General features: G+C 41.1%; 1 protein-coding gene across 2 annotated transcripts; it reads right to left on the minus strand.

The window, feature by feature from the left end:
* Window positions 1-4,157: 4,157 nt before the first annotated feature.
* On the minus strand, window positions 4,158-20,021 carry TMEM9B (TMEM9 domain family member B). Of its 2 annotated transcripts, XM_008151053.3 has the most exons (5): window positions 19,820-20,021; window positions 16,642-16,733; window positions 12,668-12,776; window positions 10,765-10,899; window positions 4,158-5,310 (listed from the first exon to the last, which is right to left on the minus strand). In XM_008151053.3, the coding sequence occupies exons 1-5, from the start codon at window positions 19,922-19,924 to the stop codon at window positions 5,155-5,157; spliced, it is 597 nt and encodes a 198-aa protein (XP_008149275.1). In that variant the 5' UTR covers window positions 19,925-20,021; the 3' UTR covers window positions 4,158-5,154. The 2 variants fall into 2 exon arrangements, with proteins under 2 accessions (XP_008149275.1, XP_028015692.1); XM_028159891.2 differs by lacking the exon at window positions 16,642-16,733 and having other exon boundaries at window positions 19,820-19,881.
* Between the last annotated feature and the right edge of the window lie 1,093 nt (window positions 20,022-21,114).

Genomic DNA, 21,114 nt, shown 5'->3' on the forward strand with positions numbered 1-21,114 from the left:
CTCATCAGTGCTCGCTTCGGGAACCTCTATCAAAAGCTCACTACTCAATGTAGTAGCATTTAAATATGATCACCTTTTATTCAAAGAAGAACATTTAACCACAACACAACAGAGTGACAGAATGCAAAATGCAGTAATGAAGATGATGAAGGAAGTCTAGTGGAAGCTGGACATGTTTGTAGAACCTGAGCAGTTTTTAAAAGAAAGCAACACAGACTATTAGTGCTGGGGTCTGGCAGTTCCAGATTCATGCACAGCTAACAAATTCACCTATCTTGGAAGAGTCTCAGGTTTCTGCCCTAGAGCTCTTCTGGGAAATAAATGAGGTCTTAATGATAACATTCTAAATAGATTTTGGATGCTCTGCTGAGCATAAAAGCTTCAACTTGCAGAGACATTAAAAATATCTAGCATGTGAAAAACAAAGCTACAACTACACCTATAATTGAGTTATGGAAAGTCAGGGATGGAGGAACCTTAGAAATCCTCTTACCCAATCCCTCGTGGGATGTAACTTGGCTAAGGTTGCAGAGCTGGTTGCAGAGCATGGGTCAGAACCTAGGTCTCTTGACTTCCAAACCAAAACCCTTCCCACTGCTCCAGAGGAATTAATCACCAGCAAAACCTGAATCTTTAAACATATAGGCATAATTGATAGTTTAAGATAATGGAATAACCAGGTAGCTGACAAAATTCATCATTTACCAACAGTACCTAGGGATTTTCCAATAAATCATATTCTATTCTCCCCCATGGGCCACTCTGGGGAAGTCTCTTACCTGAGTATTGTCACCACCGTGCTGCATTTTGGATTCGGTCAGATTCAACCTGATTTATAGGTGATCATTTAGTAACAATATGCAAAGTAGCTTACAGTTAAACAGAACTGCTCAGTTCTGGTTTAGCTGTGTGGTTTTTTTTCTTCTACCTAACATGTAGATATGACAACACATAACAATACCAAGTAGAAAGGTTTACTTATGAAACTGGACTCCTGTAACAAAGTCTTCTGTAAAAAGAATGCTCCCCCCATTCATCTGGGTTATATTATTTTATATCAGAATTATCTTTAAGTAATAGCCTCATAATGTGCAATATTGGTCAATATTCCTTAAATAGAGATTAAGGCCATAACCGGGAAGAGCTACGTGAACCTAGTTTATTAAAATGTCTATTAAATGTGTTGGCTTCTAAATAGATAGTATTTTTTAGAACAATTTTGGGTGCACAGCAAAACTAAGCAGAAAGTAGAGTTCCTATATAGCTCCCGGCCCTACACACACACATTCTTCCCCACCAGCAACATCCCACCTAAATATATGTTACAATTAATGAACCAATATTGACATATCATTATCACTCAAAGCCCGTAGTGTACACAGAGTTCACACTTGGTGTTGTACATTCCATGAGTTTTGACAAATGTACAATGACAAGTACAGAATAGTTTTACCGCTCTACAAAGATTCTGTGCTCCACCTATTCATCCCTCCCTTCCCCGAATACCTGACAACCACTGATTTTTTTTACTGCCTCCATACATAGTTTTGCCTTTTCCAGAATGTCATATAGTATGTAGCCTTTTCAGACTGGCTTCTTTATTTAGTAATACACACTTAAGGTTTCTCTATGTATTTTTAATTTGGCTTGATAATTTTTTAAAAATATATTTTATTGATTTTTTACAGAGAGGAAGAGAGAGGGATAGAGAGTCAGAAACATCAATCAGCTGCCTCCTGCACACTCTGTACTGGGGATGTGCCAGCAACCAAGGTACATGCCCTTGACTGGAATAGAACCTGGGACCCTTGAGTCCGCAGGCCGACGCTCTATCCACTGAGCCAAACCGGTTTCGGCGAAAGATAATTTCTTTTTGGCACTGAATACTCCACTGTTTGGATATAGTCTACTTTATTTATCCATTCACCTACTGAAGAACATCTTGGTTGCTTTTAAGTTGTGCCAATTTTAAATAAAGCTGCTATAAAAATTTATGTGCAGGTTTTCGTGTGTCTATAGGATTTCAACTAATTTAGGTAAATACCAAGGATTGTGATTGTTGGTTTTTATAGTAAGGGTATGTTATACAGTTTTGTAAGAAACTGTCAAACTGTTTTCCAAAGTGGCCATACCATTTTGCATTTTCATCAGCAATGTGAGTTCCTGTTGCTCCATATCCATATCAGCATTTGGTGTTATCAGTGTCCTGGGTTTTGGTCATTCTAAAAGGTCATTTTAATATATTCTATTAGAATATATGAGGTGGAGCATTTCTTCATATACTTATTTGCCATCTATATATCTTCTTTGGTTAGGTGTCTGTTCAGGTCTTTGGCCTTTTGTTAATCAGGTTGTCTTATTGTTGAGTTTTAAGAGTTCTTTGTATGTTTTAGATAACAGTACTTTATCAGATGTCTTTTGCAAATATTTTCTCCTAGTCTGTGGCTTGTCTTCTACTTCTCTTGACAATGTCTTTCAGAGCAGAAGTTTTTAATTTTAATGAAGTCCAGCTTATCAATGATTTCTTTCATGATTTGTGCTTTTGGTGTTTTATCTAAAAAGTCATTGCCAAACCAACAGTAATCTAGATTTTCCCGTTATCTTCTAGGCATTTATAGTTTTGTGTTTTACATTTAGGTCTGTAGTCCATTTTGAGTTAGTATTTTGAAGGGTATAAGGTCTGTGTCTAGCTTTCCGCCCTCCATTGTATTGCCTTTGTTTCTTTGTCAAAGATCAGTTGACTATATTTGTATGGGTCTATTGGGCTCTCTATTGTGTTCTATTAATCTATTCTGTCAGTACTACACTGACACTGAGTTGATTGCTGTAACTTTATAATGTCTTCAAATTGGATACTGTCACTCCTCTGTACTTCTACGTTAATATTGTATTGGCTTTTCTGGTTCTTTGGCTTCTTGATATAAACTTTAAGGTCAGTTTGTTGAAATACAGAAAATAACTTGCTGGGATTTTCAATGGGTTGTATTGAATCTACAGATCAAGTTGAGAAAAACTGACATTTTGACAGTATTGAGTCTTCCTATTCATGGACATTGAGTCTCTCTCTGTCTATTTAGTCCTTCTTTGACTTCTTCCATTAGTTTTCCTCATTTGTACATATTTTGTTAGATTTATACTTATTTCATTTTGGGGGCTGGTACTGGTAAATGGTATTGTTTTTAATTTCATTTTTTCATTGCTAGAATATATATTAATATTCTGTATATTAACTTTCTATCCTGCAACTTTGCTATAATCATTCTTTTTAAGAGGTTTTTGTTTTGTAATTTTTTATTTTCTACATAGATGATCATTTCATCTGAAACAGACAATTTTATTTCTTCCTTCCCAATCTGTATACCTCTTCTTGTCTTACTGCATTAGCTAGGATTTGCAGTATAATGCCGAAAAACAGTGGTGAGGACACCTTGCCATGTTCCTCATCTTAGCAGGAACACTTGCACGTTTTACCGTTAAGTATGTTAGCTGTGGGTTTTTGCAGATATTTTTTATCTAGTTGAGGATGTTCTCTTCTATTCTTAGTTTACTGAGGTGTTTTGTTTTTTTCATAAATGGGTGTTGAAGTTTGCCAGATGCTTTTTCTGCATCTATTGATAGGATCACTTCATTTTTCTTCTCTAGCCTGTTGATGTGCTAGGTTTTATTAGCTGATTTTCGAATATTCAACCAGTCTTGAATCCCTGGCATAAATTTCACTTGGTTGTAGTTGAAATTACATATTTTAATATTAACAAAAAATCAATCATTTAGGTTAAATTTGTAGGTCTGAAAAATTGTTTTTATTAACTAAAAAATCCAATAGCTTCTAAAACCTTATACTTATAAATTTAATATAATTTAATTATAATTTTTGCCAAGAATTTCTTATAACATGCATTTTAAATCTCCCAATATATCAAAATGGTATTTGTATGGCATTTGTATACTTTCAGAGGCCTATCTTAGTACCCATACACTTTCTCTCTCTCTCTGTACACACACACACACACACACACACAATTTAGTATCAATGTTTTATGATTAGACTGGTCTAAACAGTAATCTCACAATAGGGTGCACATGCCTTTGCATCTCCAAGTTCATCATACAGCAAAAGAGGGAGGAGAGAAAAGTTAAGAGACATAGATATACTGGTAGGTGTTTCAAAAATTATTTTTATTGTTCCATTCCAAAGAGGACATAGGAAGAAAAAAGCCAGTTATCCAATGACTGTTATACCCTTCAGAGGGAGGCACACAGAACTCCATTACTTGTTCAACATTGCACACACCAGAGCTCAAACAGCTGCCTCTCAACCTGACCAGAAATGCTGACAATATGTGTATGTCATCAATCCATGGCTTGGTTTAAAAGAAAAGTTCTTTATTGCAAGTATCCAAGTCCTTAGGATTCATCCTTAAAGATATTAGGGGATGAGAAAGACCACTCATGCCAAGACTATGTTTAGTCATTAGAGTGAACTAGAAAGTGGCCAGTTTGTTCTAGGATGCATTGCATCAGACATCACAGTACTTAAAAGAAAATCTGCATTTTGTGAAGAGGCACCAGGCATTTCAGATCTAGTTTACCATAAAGTGCAGCTACTGGCCAACCAGATACCTATAATACAGTCAGTGCAAAATTCAAAAAGGATAAGTCAGGGCTTTGATGAGCCTGGCCACACTGCAATATAGAAATGAAACTTAAAAATATAAGATAAAGTCTATTTACAAAAGTTTTTTTTTATAGTAAAGTGACTTGAGAAAAGTTATGTTAAGCAGTTCCCACACATCCCTTCCCTCCCCTGCCAAAAAAACCCACCTGAAAATTATCTTGAAAACCAAGTTAAAACTGTGTGGTGAAAAAGAGAATGCCTGTTCCAGGTAAAGGACTTTAAGGTAATTTATAGGCAGACAGACTTTGTCATAAATAGGATAAGGTTTATTGGCGACTTGGTGTGTGCTTTAAAAAATGTCTCTATTAATATGTTAACAAGAAAAAAAATTCCAAGCACGTTTTTGTTTCAGGTTTTGAATTTTCCAGCAAGAGTTGGTGAAATCAACAGGGCATTAAAACAAAACCCAGGAAAAATCAGTCAGTTTTTTCCAGTTGTCTGCATTGTTGCTTTCTAGTTACCTTGAATTTGATTCTCAATTAGCTGAGGACAACATGACGATCAAAGACGGACTTCCGCTGCTCTTGAACTTGAAGCTTCCAGCGCTGCTGGGCATACTCTACCTTGTTCAGCACATTGGCGCGACTGCGGGAGCGGGCCAGCACATCATGGGCATTTGCAAATGGCTGGTGATCCTGAAAACCCAGGAATGGAGAACATAAGAGATGGCATAATTGGTGTAAAACATACACACAAAACAGCAGTTATCCAGCCAGAGACAGAAGCAGCTGGATTTTTCAAAGAACAGACCATCTATTTGCCCAAGCACTTCTAGGCACTCAACTGCTAGAAGTAGGCTGAACTCAACTGCAGAAATAGGTGGTTCAAGTGGCATAAGCAATGAGGAGGTATCTGTGTCATGTTCCCATGAGTCACCATTTCCAAAGACATTTCCCTTAAGAAGCAGGGACCAAAGATAAAGACAGTGGTCATTTATGTTAAAGAGAAGCTTCCCTAACGGGTAGGGAAAGAAAATCTATTTTCATGTTAAAATCTATATGCTACAGACACAGAAAGTAGGACTTTTCCTTGCTTCACTCAATACTGTATAGCTAAACAGTAGCAGAGGAAAGACCTGTCTTACCTGATTCCCATTATATTAGAACTAGAGGCCCGGTGCACGAAATTCATGCAGGGTGTGTGTGTGTGTGTGTGTGTGTGTGTGTGTGTGTGTGTGTGTCTGTCCCTCAGCCCAGCCTGCACCCTCTCCAATCTGGGACTGCTGGCTCCCAACTGTTTGCCTACCTGCCTTCCTGATTGCCCCTAACCACTTCTGCCTGCTAGCCTGATCACCCCCTAACCACTCCCCTGCCATCCTGATTGATGCCTAACTGCTCCCCTGCCAGCCTGATTGCCCCTAACTGCCCTCCCCTGGAGGCCTGGTCACCCCTAACTGCCCTCCCCTGAAGGCCTGGTCACCCCTAACTGCCCTCCCCTGCAGGCCTGGTCCACCCCAACTGCTCTCCCCTGCAGGCCTGGTCCACCCCAACTGCTCTCCCCTGCAGGCCTGGGTTCCCCCCAACTGCCCTCCCCTGCAGGCTTGATCGCCCCCAACTGCCCTCCCTTGTAGGTCTGGTCCCTCCCAACTGCCCTCCCCTGCTGGCCTGTTTGCCTCCAACTGCCCTCCCCTGCTGGCCATCTTGTGTCCACATGGGGGCAGCCATCTTTGACCACATGGGGGCAGCAATCTTGTGTGTTGGAGTGATGGTCAATTTGCATATTACTCTTTTATTAGATAAGATTGTTACTTGCCAGCTGGGGCCACATTCACCCTGGGAGATGAGCTGATAAGATTTTATCTTGGTTGGTTTTAATCTCTCCCTGCCCCCTCAACAGATACACTAAATGGACTGGTTTACCTGTTCCCCAATCTGTGATGAAAAGAGATACCTCATATGCTAAAATTACCCTCTATTACCAAGGGCAGTAAGAATTACTGCTTTAGAATTTCTATTCGAAAAAGACTTGACTCTTTCAATGCTGAGCACTATGGCTTCTGTGCTAGTTGCTGCCTTAGGAAAGAGGCTATTGAAGGCTTACCCAGGTATCTGTGTAGAAAACCAACTTATCCTGGTCAAAGTAAACCAATGCCACTGATGTTTGTAGTCATTACAGGGAAAACCAGTGTGCTAATCTATCTGTGAAGGAGATATAAACACAGCTGCCTTAATGACAAAAAGCATTAAAAACTAACTTACTGCTTTTGTTTGCCTTTTCCTTGATCTCTTTTTCCCAAACCCTGGTTAACAAAGCTTCTAAATGTTCCAACATAGGATCCAAGTCACAAGTTGTATCTCTTAAACTAAACTTTGCCTCTAGTAAAGAAACAACATGGTCTTGTTGTGCATGCTTGCAAAAGTTCTATTATATATCCAGGGCAGGCATCAGCATGTCTATAGAAAGCTATACACTCCATATACCTAAATATGACCATAACCATGTGGTGTTATAATACCTGGTCTTTTTTTTTTTGTTAATCCTCACTCGAGGATATTTTTCCATTGGTTTTTTTTTAGAGATAGTGGAAGGGAAGGAGAGATAGATAGAAACGTGGATGTGAGAGAGACACATCGACTGGTTGCCTCCCACACCAGCCCAAACCAAGGCCAGGGATCAGTCTGCAACCGAGGTACATATCCTTGACTGGGAATAGAACTGAGGACCCTTCAGTCCGCAGGCTGACGCTCTATCCACTGAGCCAAACCAGCTAGGATTAGTCTTCTTTTTATACCAAAACATGTACATGATTGCATCAAAAAGTTTTCTATAAATAATCTTGCCCTGCCTTCTTTACCAAAATTCCTTCAACTTTTCACTTAATTTATGTAACAGCTGTGCAAAGCCTATTAAATTTATTTTTAATCTTCAAATGAAAATAACAATTTCATAAAGTTAAAAATGTATTGAAGATATAAGAAATAAGGTGAGGGAAGAGGAAGGCTGAAGTTGTTGGGATTACTCCATTTCCCACAAAGAAAGAAACTGATCCAAGGTCATCTAACAAATAACACAAAACTTAAGCTCACCTAACCTTGACTTGGCGTCATATTGTCTAAACATACTGATTTTGTTCAGGTAGATTAAAATGACACTATAAGGATATGGTGATGAACTTGTATATAAAATATTATCACCATTGGCTTGTTTTGACATAAACAAGATTAGGAAGAAGGACATACTTTTTCAGCAGAGCACCTCTCAATTTCATAATCCTGCTATCTACTCTTCAAGATGGGGGTGGGGGGGTCTTTTTAAGGAACAAATTTAAAGGACTAAACAATTCTTTTGGTCTGTTCTCCACCTATCAGAACAAGATTGAACTAGCTGCTCATGGTCATGGAGGCTTGGAGAATGCAAATAGAGATTTACCCTTTTTATATGTTTGTTCTTTTCACACCTGATAAAATTACAATAAATACAAAACATGTTTTAATGTAATGCTTTGATAACAGCAATGATGTGTCATGGATATATAATATAGTAAATATTGTGACTGCTTACAGTGAGCTTCTGAACTATTTGTACTAACTCTTGCTTGATTTAAAATGCTCTACAATGAACAAAAATAAAAACAATTTAATTGAGAATTTAACAAAAGCACTTTTAAAAGCACTTAGTGAACTCTCATCTTGGGCAAGCAATAACTATAAAGTTTAAATTTAACTTTTTATTTTATATGGTAACAGATTGTTACCATAAATTCACAGCTTTGGTCTGAAAATCTCTCTATGCCGACAATCAAGTCAGCCAAGCCTCTCAGAAATAATGTTCTCTAATGGTCAACTTACACAGAGAACCTATCACTGGTGAGCAAAAAGGTTATTAAGCACATGACCCCACCAATCAAATGCCTTTCCTACATGTTTTTGTCTACACATTTGTGCATCCATTTCTTTTATGTTCTTTGATATTATCTATTCCTAAAATCAGGAACTAGATATTTAATGCTGTAAGTGATGTAGTTTAAGTCAGACTTTTTATTTATGTGCCTTATAATGAAATGGTTTATATGGCCTTTGACACATAACATTTTCATATGTTAGTTCTCAACTGGGGGTGATTATGCTCCCCAGGAACATTTGACAATGTCTGTGGACAATTTTTACTGTCATGACTGGGATGAAGATGCTATTGGCATCTAGTGGGTAGAGGTCAGGGATGCTGCTAAATATCTTACAATGAACAATGTAGGCAGCCCCCTTCAACAGAGAATTATCTAACCCTATCTTTTGATGAGAATCATTGATTGGCTGCCTCCTGCACAGATGGAGCCCATAACCCGAGCAGGTGCCCTGATCAGGAATCGAACCATGATCTCCTGGTTCCTGGGTCGATGCTCAACCACTAATCCACACCGGCCTGGCTACATGTCTATTTGTCTTATTCATCTCTTTATTGCTAGTATCTAGCATAGTACCTGATAATAAAAAGTTACTCATTTTATATTGGATAATTCATAAAAGAAACAAGGGAAAAAGAAGTAAACAGAGGTGTTTCTATGAAAGTTCTTAACAAAACTAAGATGAAATCTTGGGTAAATAAGTTGAATATTCATAACTGATATTCACGAGACAATAATGTATTGATCAAAAAGGAGGTTCTGGCCCTAGCTGGTTTGGCTCAGTGGATAGAGCATCGGCCTGTGGACTGAAGAGTTCCGGGATCAATTCCAGCCAAGGGCACATGTTCAGGTTGAGGGCTGTGCAGGAGGCAGCCGGTCAATGATTCTCTCTCATCATAGATGTTTCTATCTCTCTCTCCCTCTCCCTTCCTCTCTGAAATCAATAAAAAAATATATATATATATTAAAAAAAAAAAAAGGAGACTGTTTGTAGATGTAACTCAAGCCATCTAGTCAGGATACACTTTCCCATCTTTTACCAACAGGTCCACAAGCCATTTAAGAGTAAAAGGGCTTCTGACTGTGATTAGCAAGGGCTCATCCTGGTGTTTGCTTTTGGAATTGGTTCTTGAAGCTTTACTGAATTTTACTCACTTTAAGGAACATAGTCCAATAAAGTAATTCAAAATAAGAAGTAATTTCTAAAAAATTATATATATAATAATGAAATTTTGGAAATAAGCCCAAACAGGATAATAACAAAACAAACAATATATTTCTCTAAGTTAAAATGAATAACAAGTTTGTGGACTATGTCATTTTCTGGACATTTTTGAAAGATGTTGACACAAAAAGGAGATCACAAAACATTTATACACTGATTATACCAACTGTATGGACGAATATAAATGTGTTTTAAAGATAGGAAGAGAATCTGGAGTGATGGTTTTATGTTTCTCTAAAGTTAAAGATCACAGATTTTTAAGAAGAATAACAAGATATAACTCAGTGGAGTGGCCATATTATTATGATCTCTGAATGCATAATAATCTGGCCACTCAGTGTATATCCTATATAATTAAAGGCTAATATGCAAATTGTCCCCTCGACCAGGAGTTCAACCAGCAGGCAGGCTGGCCAATCGCCCATGTCCTCTCCCCCTGGCCAGACTGGCCAGACCCCACCCATGCACGAATTCATGCACCAGGCCTCTAATACACACACACACACACACACACACACACACACACACACACGCACACACACGCGCACACACACACTGAGTGGCCAGATTATTATGCATTCAGAGATCATAATAATCTGGCCACTCAGTGTATAAAACATCAGCAGGTTATCAAGCTACATGTCATTAAGAAAAGAATAGTATGGTCTTCATACTTTCCTTCGCTAAAGCCTCTTTACCTCCTATGATACTGGTGATGCTAACAGGGAAGGTGTTCAGGTGGGCAGAAAGCTAGCTCAGATGCTTTTCTTAAAGTAAACAGGGAAAGGTAATGAAAATTGTGCCCTGGGTACTGAAGAGCAAAGCCTTGTATAACACACTCACTAAAGATCATCAGTTTAAACCACCATATTTGTGGCTTTACAAAGCAATTTCCTCATAAAGAGACATATACTAAAATTAGAACCATCTTTAGCTTCTCTAGTTGACTATCTGCTCCAGTACATGAACATTTATATTACTTCATGATGATGATCTGTCAGCTAGGGCATGCTGAGAACTTACCCCAACATCGTCATCGCTCTGTATTAATTGTGAGTGTCCAAATAGGCGTCTCTTCAGTATGGGCTCAACCAGAGTAAGGTACACCATGTATAGAAGTAGAAGGCCCAAAATGGACAGATAAATTATAATGGTAACCTAAAGGAAATTGAAAGTAAGTTACAGGAATCAATTCTGTATAACTATAGTAAAGCCGCAGTGATGACTGGTCTATCTGCTAAGCATACAGGATTTCTATATCAACCAGATTCCAACATAAGAAACAAATTCAACTCTTCACCAAAGTATTAAAGAAAAAAGCATTTTGTCTTTGAGATCTTTTTGTAAGTCTTCAAAACTCCATTTTCACTGACTGCTAATCACTACCTCTAGCACAGTTTTCTTTCTCACCTGAATACAGTGTCCTAGTGCTGTCAAGAAAACATAAAAGAACCCTAGCAGGAAATGCAATGCACATGAATTTCAACAGAATACTCTTTTAGATCAAGTTAGATGTACAAAATACGTTTTAGGCCAGTGATTTTCTTGAGATCTTAATTCATGTGCTGACATCTCCAAGAATGGCTTTAATTAAAGGCAGACAATACCAAATGTTGACAAGGATGTGGAGAAACTGAACCCTCATATGTTGCTGGGGGGAATGTAAAATGGTACAACCACTTTGGAAAACAATCTGGCAGTCTCTTAAAAGTTAAACATAAACTTACCTCTCTAAGAAATCTACCCAAAAGGAAGGAAAACATAGCCACACAAAGACACGTAAGCAGATATTCATGACAGTATTATTCATAATAGTAAATATCTGGAAATAATCCAAATGTCTATCAACTGATGAATGGATAAATAAAATGTGGTATATTCATATAACAGAATGCTATTCAGCAATAAAAAGGAATTAAGTACTGACATATGTTACAACATGAATAAACCTCAAAAACATTATGCTAAGTGAAAGAACCAGTCACAGAAGACCACATACTGTATGATTCCATTTATATGAACTGTCCAGACCTGTAGAGACACAAGGCAGAACAGCTACCGCCTAGGACTGAGGGTAGGAATGGGATTAACTGTAAATGGACATGAGAGATCTTTTTGGGGTTTGGGGAATGTTCTAAACCTAGATTTTTATAAATTGTTTAAAATCTGCTAAGATTTATGGACTTATACACTTACAATGAATTACTTTTAGGGTTTATAAATTATACATAAAAATTTTTGTTTTAAGATTAAAAAGTACAGTGAGAATTTCTCTATAGGACAGCACCCTGCTGGAGCAGAGGGCTCTCCCACAGGGTCAACCACACCAGAAATCTTTGTAACTGTTATAGCTGACCATTCCCAGATTTCCCATGTGCCTTCTTTTTGGGAAAGGAATGGGAAGCTCCATATAGAAAAAAAACTCGGGAGAGAACCATTAGTCACGATAAAGTAACTGAACTCATTAGAGGTCCAAATGGTGATCAGAGCGATCCACCTTCCATTTCTTATAGCAAATAAAGAAAGGAAATCTTAAAATCCAGAAGTGATGTTTCTAGAATAGACGAGTCACTATATGTATAATTTTTCCTAAGGGTTGAGAGGGCAGGAAGAAGAGGGCCTCATCACGCTATTCTCACTATCTTCTGGAATATGCTAATTACACAGGGCATTTTTGTGCTAATACACATACCATGCCTATCTACCTTATCTTAATTAATCCACAAAGCATCTCAATGAGGCAGGCAGAGAGCAGGCCTACTGTTTCTTTGGGGTTGGGGGTTGGAGATGAGGAAGGAGGTAAAGTCGGCGGTGAGGAGAGCAGTATTTGAGTAACTAAAATAGAATTCATCTGTCAAATTTTTTCTTGTCTCAGTACTATCAAGAACTATTCCAGAAGCAGAAAAGATGGATTTTTGTTTTTCACCTTGATTGTTACAGAGCTTCTTTCCTCATATTTGCATTCACAGCGCAGACAGTATGCTTCTATGTCAGGCTCCCGCACAGACATGAGCTCCACAACATGAAGGCAATCGCTGAAAAACACAAAGATAAAACACTGCTCAAGTCTAGCTGGATTTTCTATTCACACTGATCAAAACTTTCTTGAAATCCGGAATAATCACTGAACTTATCCAGTGAAAGAATATAAGGAACAAATAATCAATAAGGGAAGTGAAATAGTTTTCTCTTTTGATATCAGCAATTTGGTAAGATCTAAAAGTCTAAGAAACCATAAAGACACATATATAGTAACTATTTTCAAATGTGCTACTGTTAGAAGTTTATAATGCACCTGAAAAATCCCAAATGGGATCAGAACCTACTTAGCAGATTGAGTCATATTCAAACTTGTTTAGTTACCAAGCAAAACTGCTTTAAATGATTTAAAGTGACCTGGGGCATTGTTGAAATATGAGATTATCTCTTTTATGAATCAACTAACATCATTCTTAATTGTCGCAGTCTGGTGTATGAATGGCTAATCACACTTAGCAGTTGGTAAATTCTGAAACCGGAACATTCAAAGCTACAGTAAGAAATAATTACTTGTCTTAACGAGCAAATATCTATTGAAATAGAATGAAGAAGGAGGATTAGGACAACAAACATTTTTAATGAAAAGTGATTACTTGGAAGAAGTATATCAAAAATAAAAGGCTGAATGTTTTTGTTGTTGGACATTTTCTATTTTCCAAGCTACATATTTATGGCTTATGAAAAAGCAATTCTATTAAAAAAAAGCATTTTCCCAGAAATCTGTCAATTCTAGGAAATAATTAAGCTATTACTTTCCCCAGCTAATAAAAGCCTACCACTCTGATCACCTTCAGCAAAAGTAGGCAAACTTTTCTGTCTTCCTGCCTTCTGCTGGGCAACTTTCTTCCTTTATGGCATGTCTTCCTTGGGTATTTCTGGCTGCCAAAAGAACTCTACTATAATTTCCTGTCTCTTTTCACCATCCTTCTTGGGGGCACCCAATGCTCTAGGCCAGTGGTCAGCAAACTCATTAGTCACCAGAGCCAAATATCAACAGTACAATTGAAATTTCTTTTGAGAGCCAAATTTTTTCAACTTAAACTTCTTCTAACGCCACTTCTTCAAAATAGACTCGCCCAGGCCGTGGTATTTTGTGGAAGAGCCACACTCAAGGGGCCAAAGAGCCGCATGTGGCTCGCGAGCCGCAGTTTGCCGACCACTGCTCTAGGCTGATTCTTTCCATTTGCCCTATCAAAATGTACTTTTTGTTTTGTTTTGTACTGTGGCTTAAAAAGAAAACCCAAAACAATATAAATAATGAAAGTGCAATCAATTACACATAACGGGTAATTTAAACAAAGGTAGTCTGTAATAATAATAATAATAATAATAATAAGTCTTCAACGGTAGAATTTCAAATAAGGGTAAGGTCCCACAACTCACACATACAAGTGTGTGATATCTGTTCCAAACAGATAGAAGACTAAGAATGTAGCCAGCTAGATGCAGGCATAAAATGGACAGAGAAAGCTAAATCCCGTTACAGGAGTATCTAGCTCAGAATCAGAGTTCATCCAGCCCAATACTTTCAGAGAAGTCACCTGCACAAGGTTACAGAGTCAACTACCAGCTAAAAGGACCCAAATCCAGGGCTCCTGTCTCCTAGGTCAGCCCTCCTGTATCTCTCTGAACTTCAGGAATATCAGACTTATCTCCCATTTAGTTTTCTATTTCAACTTCAGAAGCCTGAGTAACAATACCTAAGAATTATTTGAGAGTCTAAGTGCTGAGTAATTGCGTGTTTCTTTTGAAGAATACAGTTTAATTAAATGATGAAATACTGGGTGGGAGAGGAAGCAGGAAGGTTGGTTCTGAAGGGCCAGTCACTGTAAACACAGAACCCAGATACAGAACTCAACCACTTTAGGAACTGGGCAACACCTCCCCCTAGTGTCAAAGGGAGGACAGTTTTGGCTTTACATCACCCCCCAAACACAAACTGGAGAACTCAAACTTTTCTTAAGTCACACAGCAGAAGTCAATGAAGAATTAAAGCTAACAACTGAGCACAACGGAGGCCAAAAGGTAAATACAGGGTGTCCCAAAAAATGTATATACACTTTGAATAATTATTAATTCCAATGAGTTAAATTTGAAAAGAAAGAAACAACAATAGAGCCTATTAGCTGTGAAGTATGTATACATTTTGGGGGGACACCCTGTCTATCTAGGGCCAGATGGATATTAGAGGCCTCATAAGGCCATAACATAACTTGCCTACCCTTCTGCCAGTTAAAAACTTTGTTAGGCCCTAACCGGTTTGGCTCAGTGGATAGAGCGTCAGCCTTCGGACTGAAAGGTCCCAGGTTCGATTCCGGTCAAGGACATGTACCTTGGTTGCAGGCCCATCCCCAGTGGAAGGTGTGCAGGAGGCAGCTGATCGATGTTTCTCTCTCATCGATGTTTCTAACTCTCTATCCCTCTCCCTTCCACTCTGTAAAAAATCAATAAAATATATTTAAAACAAAAAAACTTTGTCAGTGACAACTGGGTAGTATCACACCTAATCTCAGTAAATGGCTAAGTTGCAGGAAGGAAACAGGGAGGGAAGAAAAGCACCAAACATGTCTTGTTTCCACTGTTTATTTTCAAACCTCCCCCTTCTGACCAATAATCAGGGATGAATGACATATGGTTCTGTCTGAATCTAGAGTAAGAAAAGTCAGTGAAAAGATTAGTGTTAACCACTTGAATAGTGAGTTCATTTGCCACTCAAATAATTGTCATCATATTTTATTACTAATACAATAAACTGTAAGTTCTCAATATATTTAGAAAATTTATAGGAAAAACTTAAAACTTATTTGAGCTTTTTTATATCATATCATATCAATAACTTGCTGCTATAAAACCTATAAGAATATAGCTAAATCACTTTGCAATATGAGACAATTTAAGTGGAATGTGAACATTCATAAGAAGTTCTCAAGAACATACTTATCAAATATCAGATTGAACCAAAATGAGAAGAACAGACAATAACATCAAAAAAACTAAACAAGCTCAAATGCTGCCTTTTCTTTTTCCAAGGCAGCTTGGAATATTGTAACCGCATGAATTTAATTTTGCTTTCAAATTTTTGCAGGCTGTTTATCTATAAAATCAAGTACATGTGAAGCACACAGCATTTGGAGCTATTTTTCTTCTGTGCCTATCCTGGTATTCTTCTACTGTGGTTACAAACCATAAAACATGACAATTCCATGGGAATGACCTCATCCATCCTGTGACAGAAACAACTGTTTCCCAGCCATTTTAAGGCACATGCAGAAAAAGCTATCATTTGCAAGGTCCACTGAGATAAACAGAGAAGGCTGCTGGCGGCTAGCCAGTCAGGATCTCAATCATCACAGGCCTGCCTGATTACCCGGAGAGCTGAGTGGATCAATATCACACCTAGAATCTATTCATGGCACACCAACTGGGAAACGGGTATACATGATTCATTCCCATTCCTTCCTGAGTCTCTGACACTTTTAAACATAGTCTCCTACATTTGGCAATGTATCACCAGAACCTACAAGCTGTAGAAATTATAACCCAGATAAATGAGGTTTGCTTACCTTTCACTGAAAAGCAAGAGAGGGGGCAAAGGAAGGAAGTTTTGGTGGCACAAACTCTGCCCCATCTCCATAGAAAACCCACCCTATCTGGGGCTTAGAGTTTTTGCTATATTACTTTAGGCTTACATCAAACACTCAGAGTCTTACTCTCACTTTTTCAAATGGAAATGGAATTTGACACTTCTGCTTAGAAAGAAATACTTAAAAAGAAAACAATACACTGGATGAACATTCTGGGCGAACAGTGACAACCACAGAAAGAAATCTGACAGGTAATTAAGCAATCAAGAATACTTACCAATCTTTTTGGGATATGTTCCTATTATAAATATGTCCAGGAATATCTTTATAGGGAGGACAAATACATTTACACCGAACATCCTCCGAATTCTGTAACCAAAATGGAAACTTAGTATAGAGCTTGTTGACAGGTTATCATAATTTTTTTTAAGTTTTTATTTATTTCAGAGAGAGGAAGGGAGAGAAAGAGAAACATCAATGATGAGAGAGGGGCCTCCTGCATGCCCCCTATTGGGGATTGAGCCCACAACAGGGGCATGTGCCTTGACCTGGAACCGAACTATGACCTCCTGGTTCATGGGTCCACTTTCAGCCACTGAAACACACTGGCCGAGCTATCATCGATATTTTTTTAAAATGCACCATATACATTTTGTTACGCACCCCCTACCAAACATTCTAAAACCATTCACTTAAAACTTTAAATAACTTTGAGAGATACATGTTCTTTTTGATAATGCAAATGAATCATTAAATATTACATAAAATCAGTTTAAAATAATACTTAGTACTTGATCTGTAACTGATTAATCACATTTATGGATCAGATAACACTCAAATTGTGCTAATGTTATCACCATCTACCTGTCAGTTGAAAGATATGATACATGGATAGCTGTGTCTATGTGGATATTTCTCTCTTTTCCGAGGCCAGTGCGGCTAGAGAGAGATCAGGTTCCTGAGTAGGGGCTGCTGGGGATTGAGAAAATGGAAGAGACAGACACAGAGATAGAAGGAAAAAGCTGGGGCTGTGTGGGACCACTGTCCTCTGACAGGGACAGGGACAGGGACAGGGACAGGGACCCAGAGCCAATACAGCGTGTTTATTTTATACAGCAAAAACCAGGAAGTTTTACTAAAAGTCAAGACAAAGGAGATTAAGTGCATTCTTGGGTGGGCCCGAGTATTATTCATTCTTGGTGCTTGGCTGGATTTAAATAACAAAACCCACCCCCTGGCACCTGGGCTAAAGGTCAAGCTGACAACACTCCTGCCTCTGGCAAAGCGTGTTTCCAGAACATGGGGGTGCCAATGCCACTGGATTCAGCTGACAATAATTAAAGAAATGCCCATGTGCCTTCCCAGGCACTCTCTACATGTCTACAAATAAGAATGTTGATTATAAAAGGATTGGGAGGAATCAAACTAAAAATTACTAAACAAAACAAAACAAAAAACACCAAGTCTCCATTCTTCTATCCACATTCTTCCATGCTTTGGTAGAAAGGCATTGATTGATATGGACAGAAGGGGTTGGGCCAGAGTTTCTATAGAAGGGCTGAAGTTTTAGAGGCACTCAGCTACAGTTAGAAAGAAAGTACATCAGGGAAGCAGCTTGAGTATAGCCGAGATCAGTGTGGTCTACCCTTTGCAGGAAACTTTGCTTCTACTCCCTACAGAGAGGACAACTGTGGATAAAGGAAATTTCAAGAGGTGGAGAAAGAGGTGACTAATATAGGAATTGAGGGGGAGTAGAAGATCCTTCCTTCAGCAAAGGGGAGTCTACCTGAGAGGCAGTGGCTCCTTAGTCCCAGAGGACCAGGCCCCCTGCTCTTAGATATGGTATGTGATAGATCCTCCCTTCCCCCAACTGATGGACAGAGTATGACGTAAACTCCACCTGCAGCCGGACATTCCTGAACACCTTATATGGACTGTACATTGAACCACCAATCAGCACCTGCAAAATACCCTAAGCCCCCGATTCCTAAGTCCCTAGGTGCCTAATCATGTGCCTTACATGAAACCACCAATCAGCGTGTGCTGAGTGCCCTAAGCCCCGTCCCCTCCTTTCCTCCCCTCAAAAGGCGCTTACACCCCAGCACGCCCTCTTCTTTTCCCTCTGGAAGGCGGCCGGCAGGGTGATCTCCAATAAAGCCTGTATCCTGGTATCCCATGGTCTCCGGCCCTCTGTTTCATCTTTCAGTATGTCTAAGTTGTTGATAATTCATTCACTCATTCAGCAACCATTTAGTGAGCATTTGCTTGGTGCCAGACCTTTGCTCAATGAGGTGGCTCGGATAAGTATAAGGCCTGGTTCCTGCCTGTAATTAGGATGTGCCCTAGGAAAGGAGACTGACAAATAAATGCAAGATTGCAATACCCTACCTAAACTGATGACAAAGAGATATGCAGAGGGTGCCAGCAATGTTTTGAAAGTCAGGAGACATGCTGCTGTTCCTGTTTCTGGTGGAAGGTAGGGAAGAGTTCAACAAGAATCCCTGAGCAAGAACCCCAACCAAAACCCCCATCTGTCTGCCTGTGATGTGTCTTTCCCAAACTTTATATTTAAAGATGTTATAAAGCTCCTATTTTTTTTTTAAAGAAATGCAAACGCCATTCTGTTTTCCCGTCTCATTAACATGAATTCCTTCTGTTTTCCCCAATAACAAGCTAGCTCATCAAGGAAGAAGCACAAGTGTGCAGGGGGCCAGGTCAGGTCTGGACAGTAGGGACAGGAGTGGGGCTAGAAAGCAGCATGAGGGATCAGAAGGGCCATGAAATGGGGCCGGGGAGAAGGCCACATCCTCTTCTCTCCTGTAGTTTGGATCCTCCCTTTCCCACTAAATGATCAGTTACAGAGAAGGCAAGAAAGGGCTCGAGAGGCCCTGGAGGGATTTGGGTGAGGGAGGGTATTAGGCTGGTGAGGGCTCCGTAAGTCCTTCTGGAAGGAAGGCTGCCAGGAGAGGCAAGTTCCCACAAATGGCTTCGTTCCTGAGAGGGAAGCCCTCGGAGGGAAGGGGACTTTCCATCCTTTTGGCCCGGGGACAGGGGTGGGGTCGTGGTCGGGGAGGCTGGCGGGGGTGCGGGGAGACCGGCAGAGCGTAAGGGTGGAAAGCTGGCGTTCAAGACTCCCAGAATCGGAAAGGTTATAAAGCTCGGGGTGGGTGCTTGGGGGGCGGGAAGGGAAATGCCGAGGAGGTGGAGGGGCCGCTGCCCAGGCTGTGGGCATCTGGGCGGGAAAGAAGGGGGCGCCGTCAGGGCCGGAGGTGGGAGCGGGGGCGGTGACGGTCGGGCTGCCGGGGCAGGCGGGTGATGGGTGGGGGCTGCCGGGGCTGCGCGGCCCGGAGACGCCGGCCGGGGCTGGGAGAGGGCCGGGGCGAGGAGCAGGTGGAGAGACCCCGCGGGCGGGAGGCAGGGGAGGAGCTCGCGGAGCGCGGCTGGGCGGGACTCACCTTGGCGGCGTCTGCCGTGCGCACCAGCAGCAGCGCCGACAGCGCCAGGCAGGACAGGCTGAGCGAGGAGCCGAGACGCAGGAGGCCTCCCCACGGAGTCGCCATCGCGGCCACACCGAGCGGCCCCGCAGCCCGGGCCCCCAGACCGGCTCCGGCTCGGGCGCCTCCGCCCGCACTTCCGCCCGGGCCTCCGCGTCACCCGCCGCGCCGGGCCGTCCCCTAAAAGCCTCCGCCCCGGAAACTGTTCCGGGTGCGCAGGGCCCGAGGCTGCGCGGTGCCGGCCCGGCCTACGCTCGGACCCCGGGGGGACCCGGGAGCGGAGGGAACCTTTGGGGGGCAGCCTCGGCCGGCAAAGCTCTGAGGCGCTGGCATGTCTTTCCGGGGCGCAGACGCCGCGGGGCTGGGGCGCCTTCCCGCCAGGGAGACCCCCGCCAGCCGGCAGGTCGGGGCGGGCCGAGCCGAGCCACCCCTTCCCGGGAAGCGCGCCCCAGTCAGAAGGTCGGGGGTCGTGCAGGGACTCGGGACTGACCTGCCGCCCACGCGCCTCCCGGACGCCATTCCCCCCAAGGTTTCCAACAGCCTGGGAGCTGCCTTCGCGGGTGTGGCCTCCGCCTGGGCCCCCGCCGGCCTCGCGCTGGGGGCTGGCTGCCTGGAACTGGGCCCCGGGGCTCGGCCGGGCTCGGCCAGGTCGGGCTCCGAAAGGTGTGAAGTTGGCGAAAGAACCGCCCTCGTAGCCTCCTTCGCCCAGGACTCCGAAGGTGGGGGATGGCTGGCCGCTAAGTCTTAGGGGAGCGCTGACCCGCCTTTCCAGGGGGTCATCCTCCGCAGGTAATTTAGGACCTTGGAGATGGCACAGTGTCCTCAATTAAAATATTTTTTTCATTCAGTGGAGATAATAGTTTAAAGGGTACAGGGTTCATCACAACCCCTACGGATTTGCTGAATGACCTTGGACAAAACTTCCCTTTTCTGGGCCTCTCATTCTTGGTTCAATATGAGATTGAAGTCTTTATGGATTTCAAATTCTGCTCCCATGGAATACCCGTGTTTCTTTCATAAACATTTTTAAAAGGTGGCCTCCTATTTGTGGAAATGTTTTACCAGAGCATTTTTACGATTTTTTTTCTCCTTTGATTATATATTTTTTTCTCCTTTGATTCTCGATGCTAGAGTTTAACACAAGAACATGTCTGATATTGCACCAAATATATTTGGCCCCTTTAAGTCCCAAATGGCAAGTAAACATCGGAGTTGTTCTATTTACAGGCAAGGCAGGCCTTAGTGCCCACTTCCCT

Source organism: Eptesicus fuscus, chromosome 13 (assembly GCF_027574615.1).
Source record: "Eptesicus fuscus isolate TK198812 chromosome 13, DD_ASM_mEF_20220401, whole genome shotgun sequence".
Taxonomy (NCBI): Eukaryota; Metazoa; Chordata; class Mammalia; order Chiroptera; family Vespertilionidae; genus Eptesicus; species Eptesicus fuscus.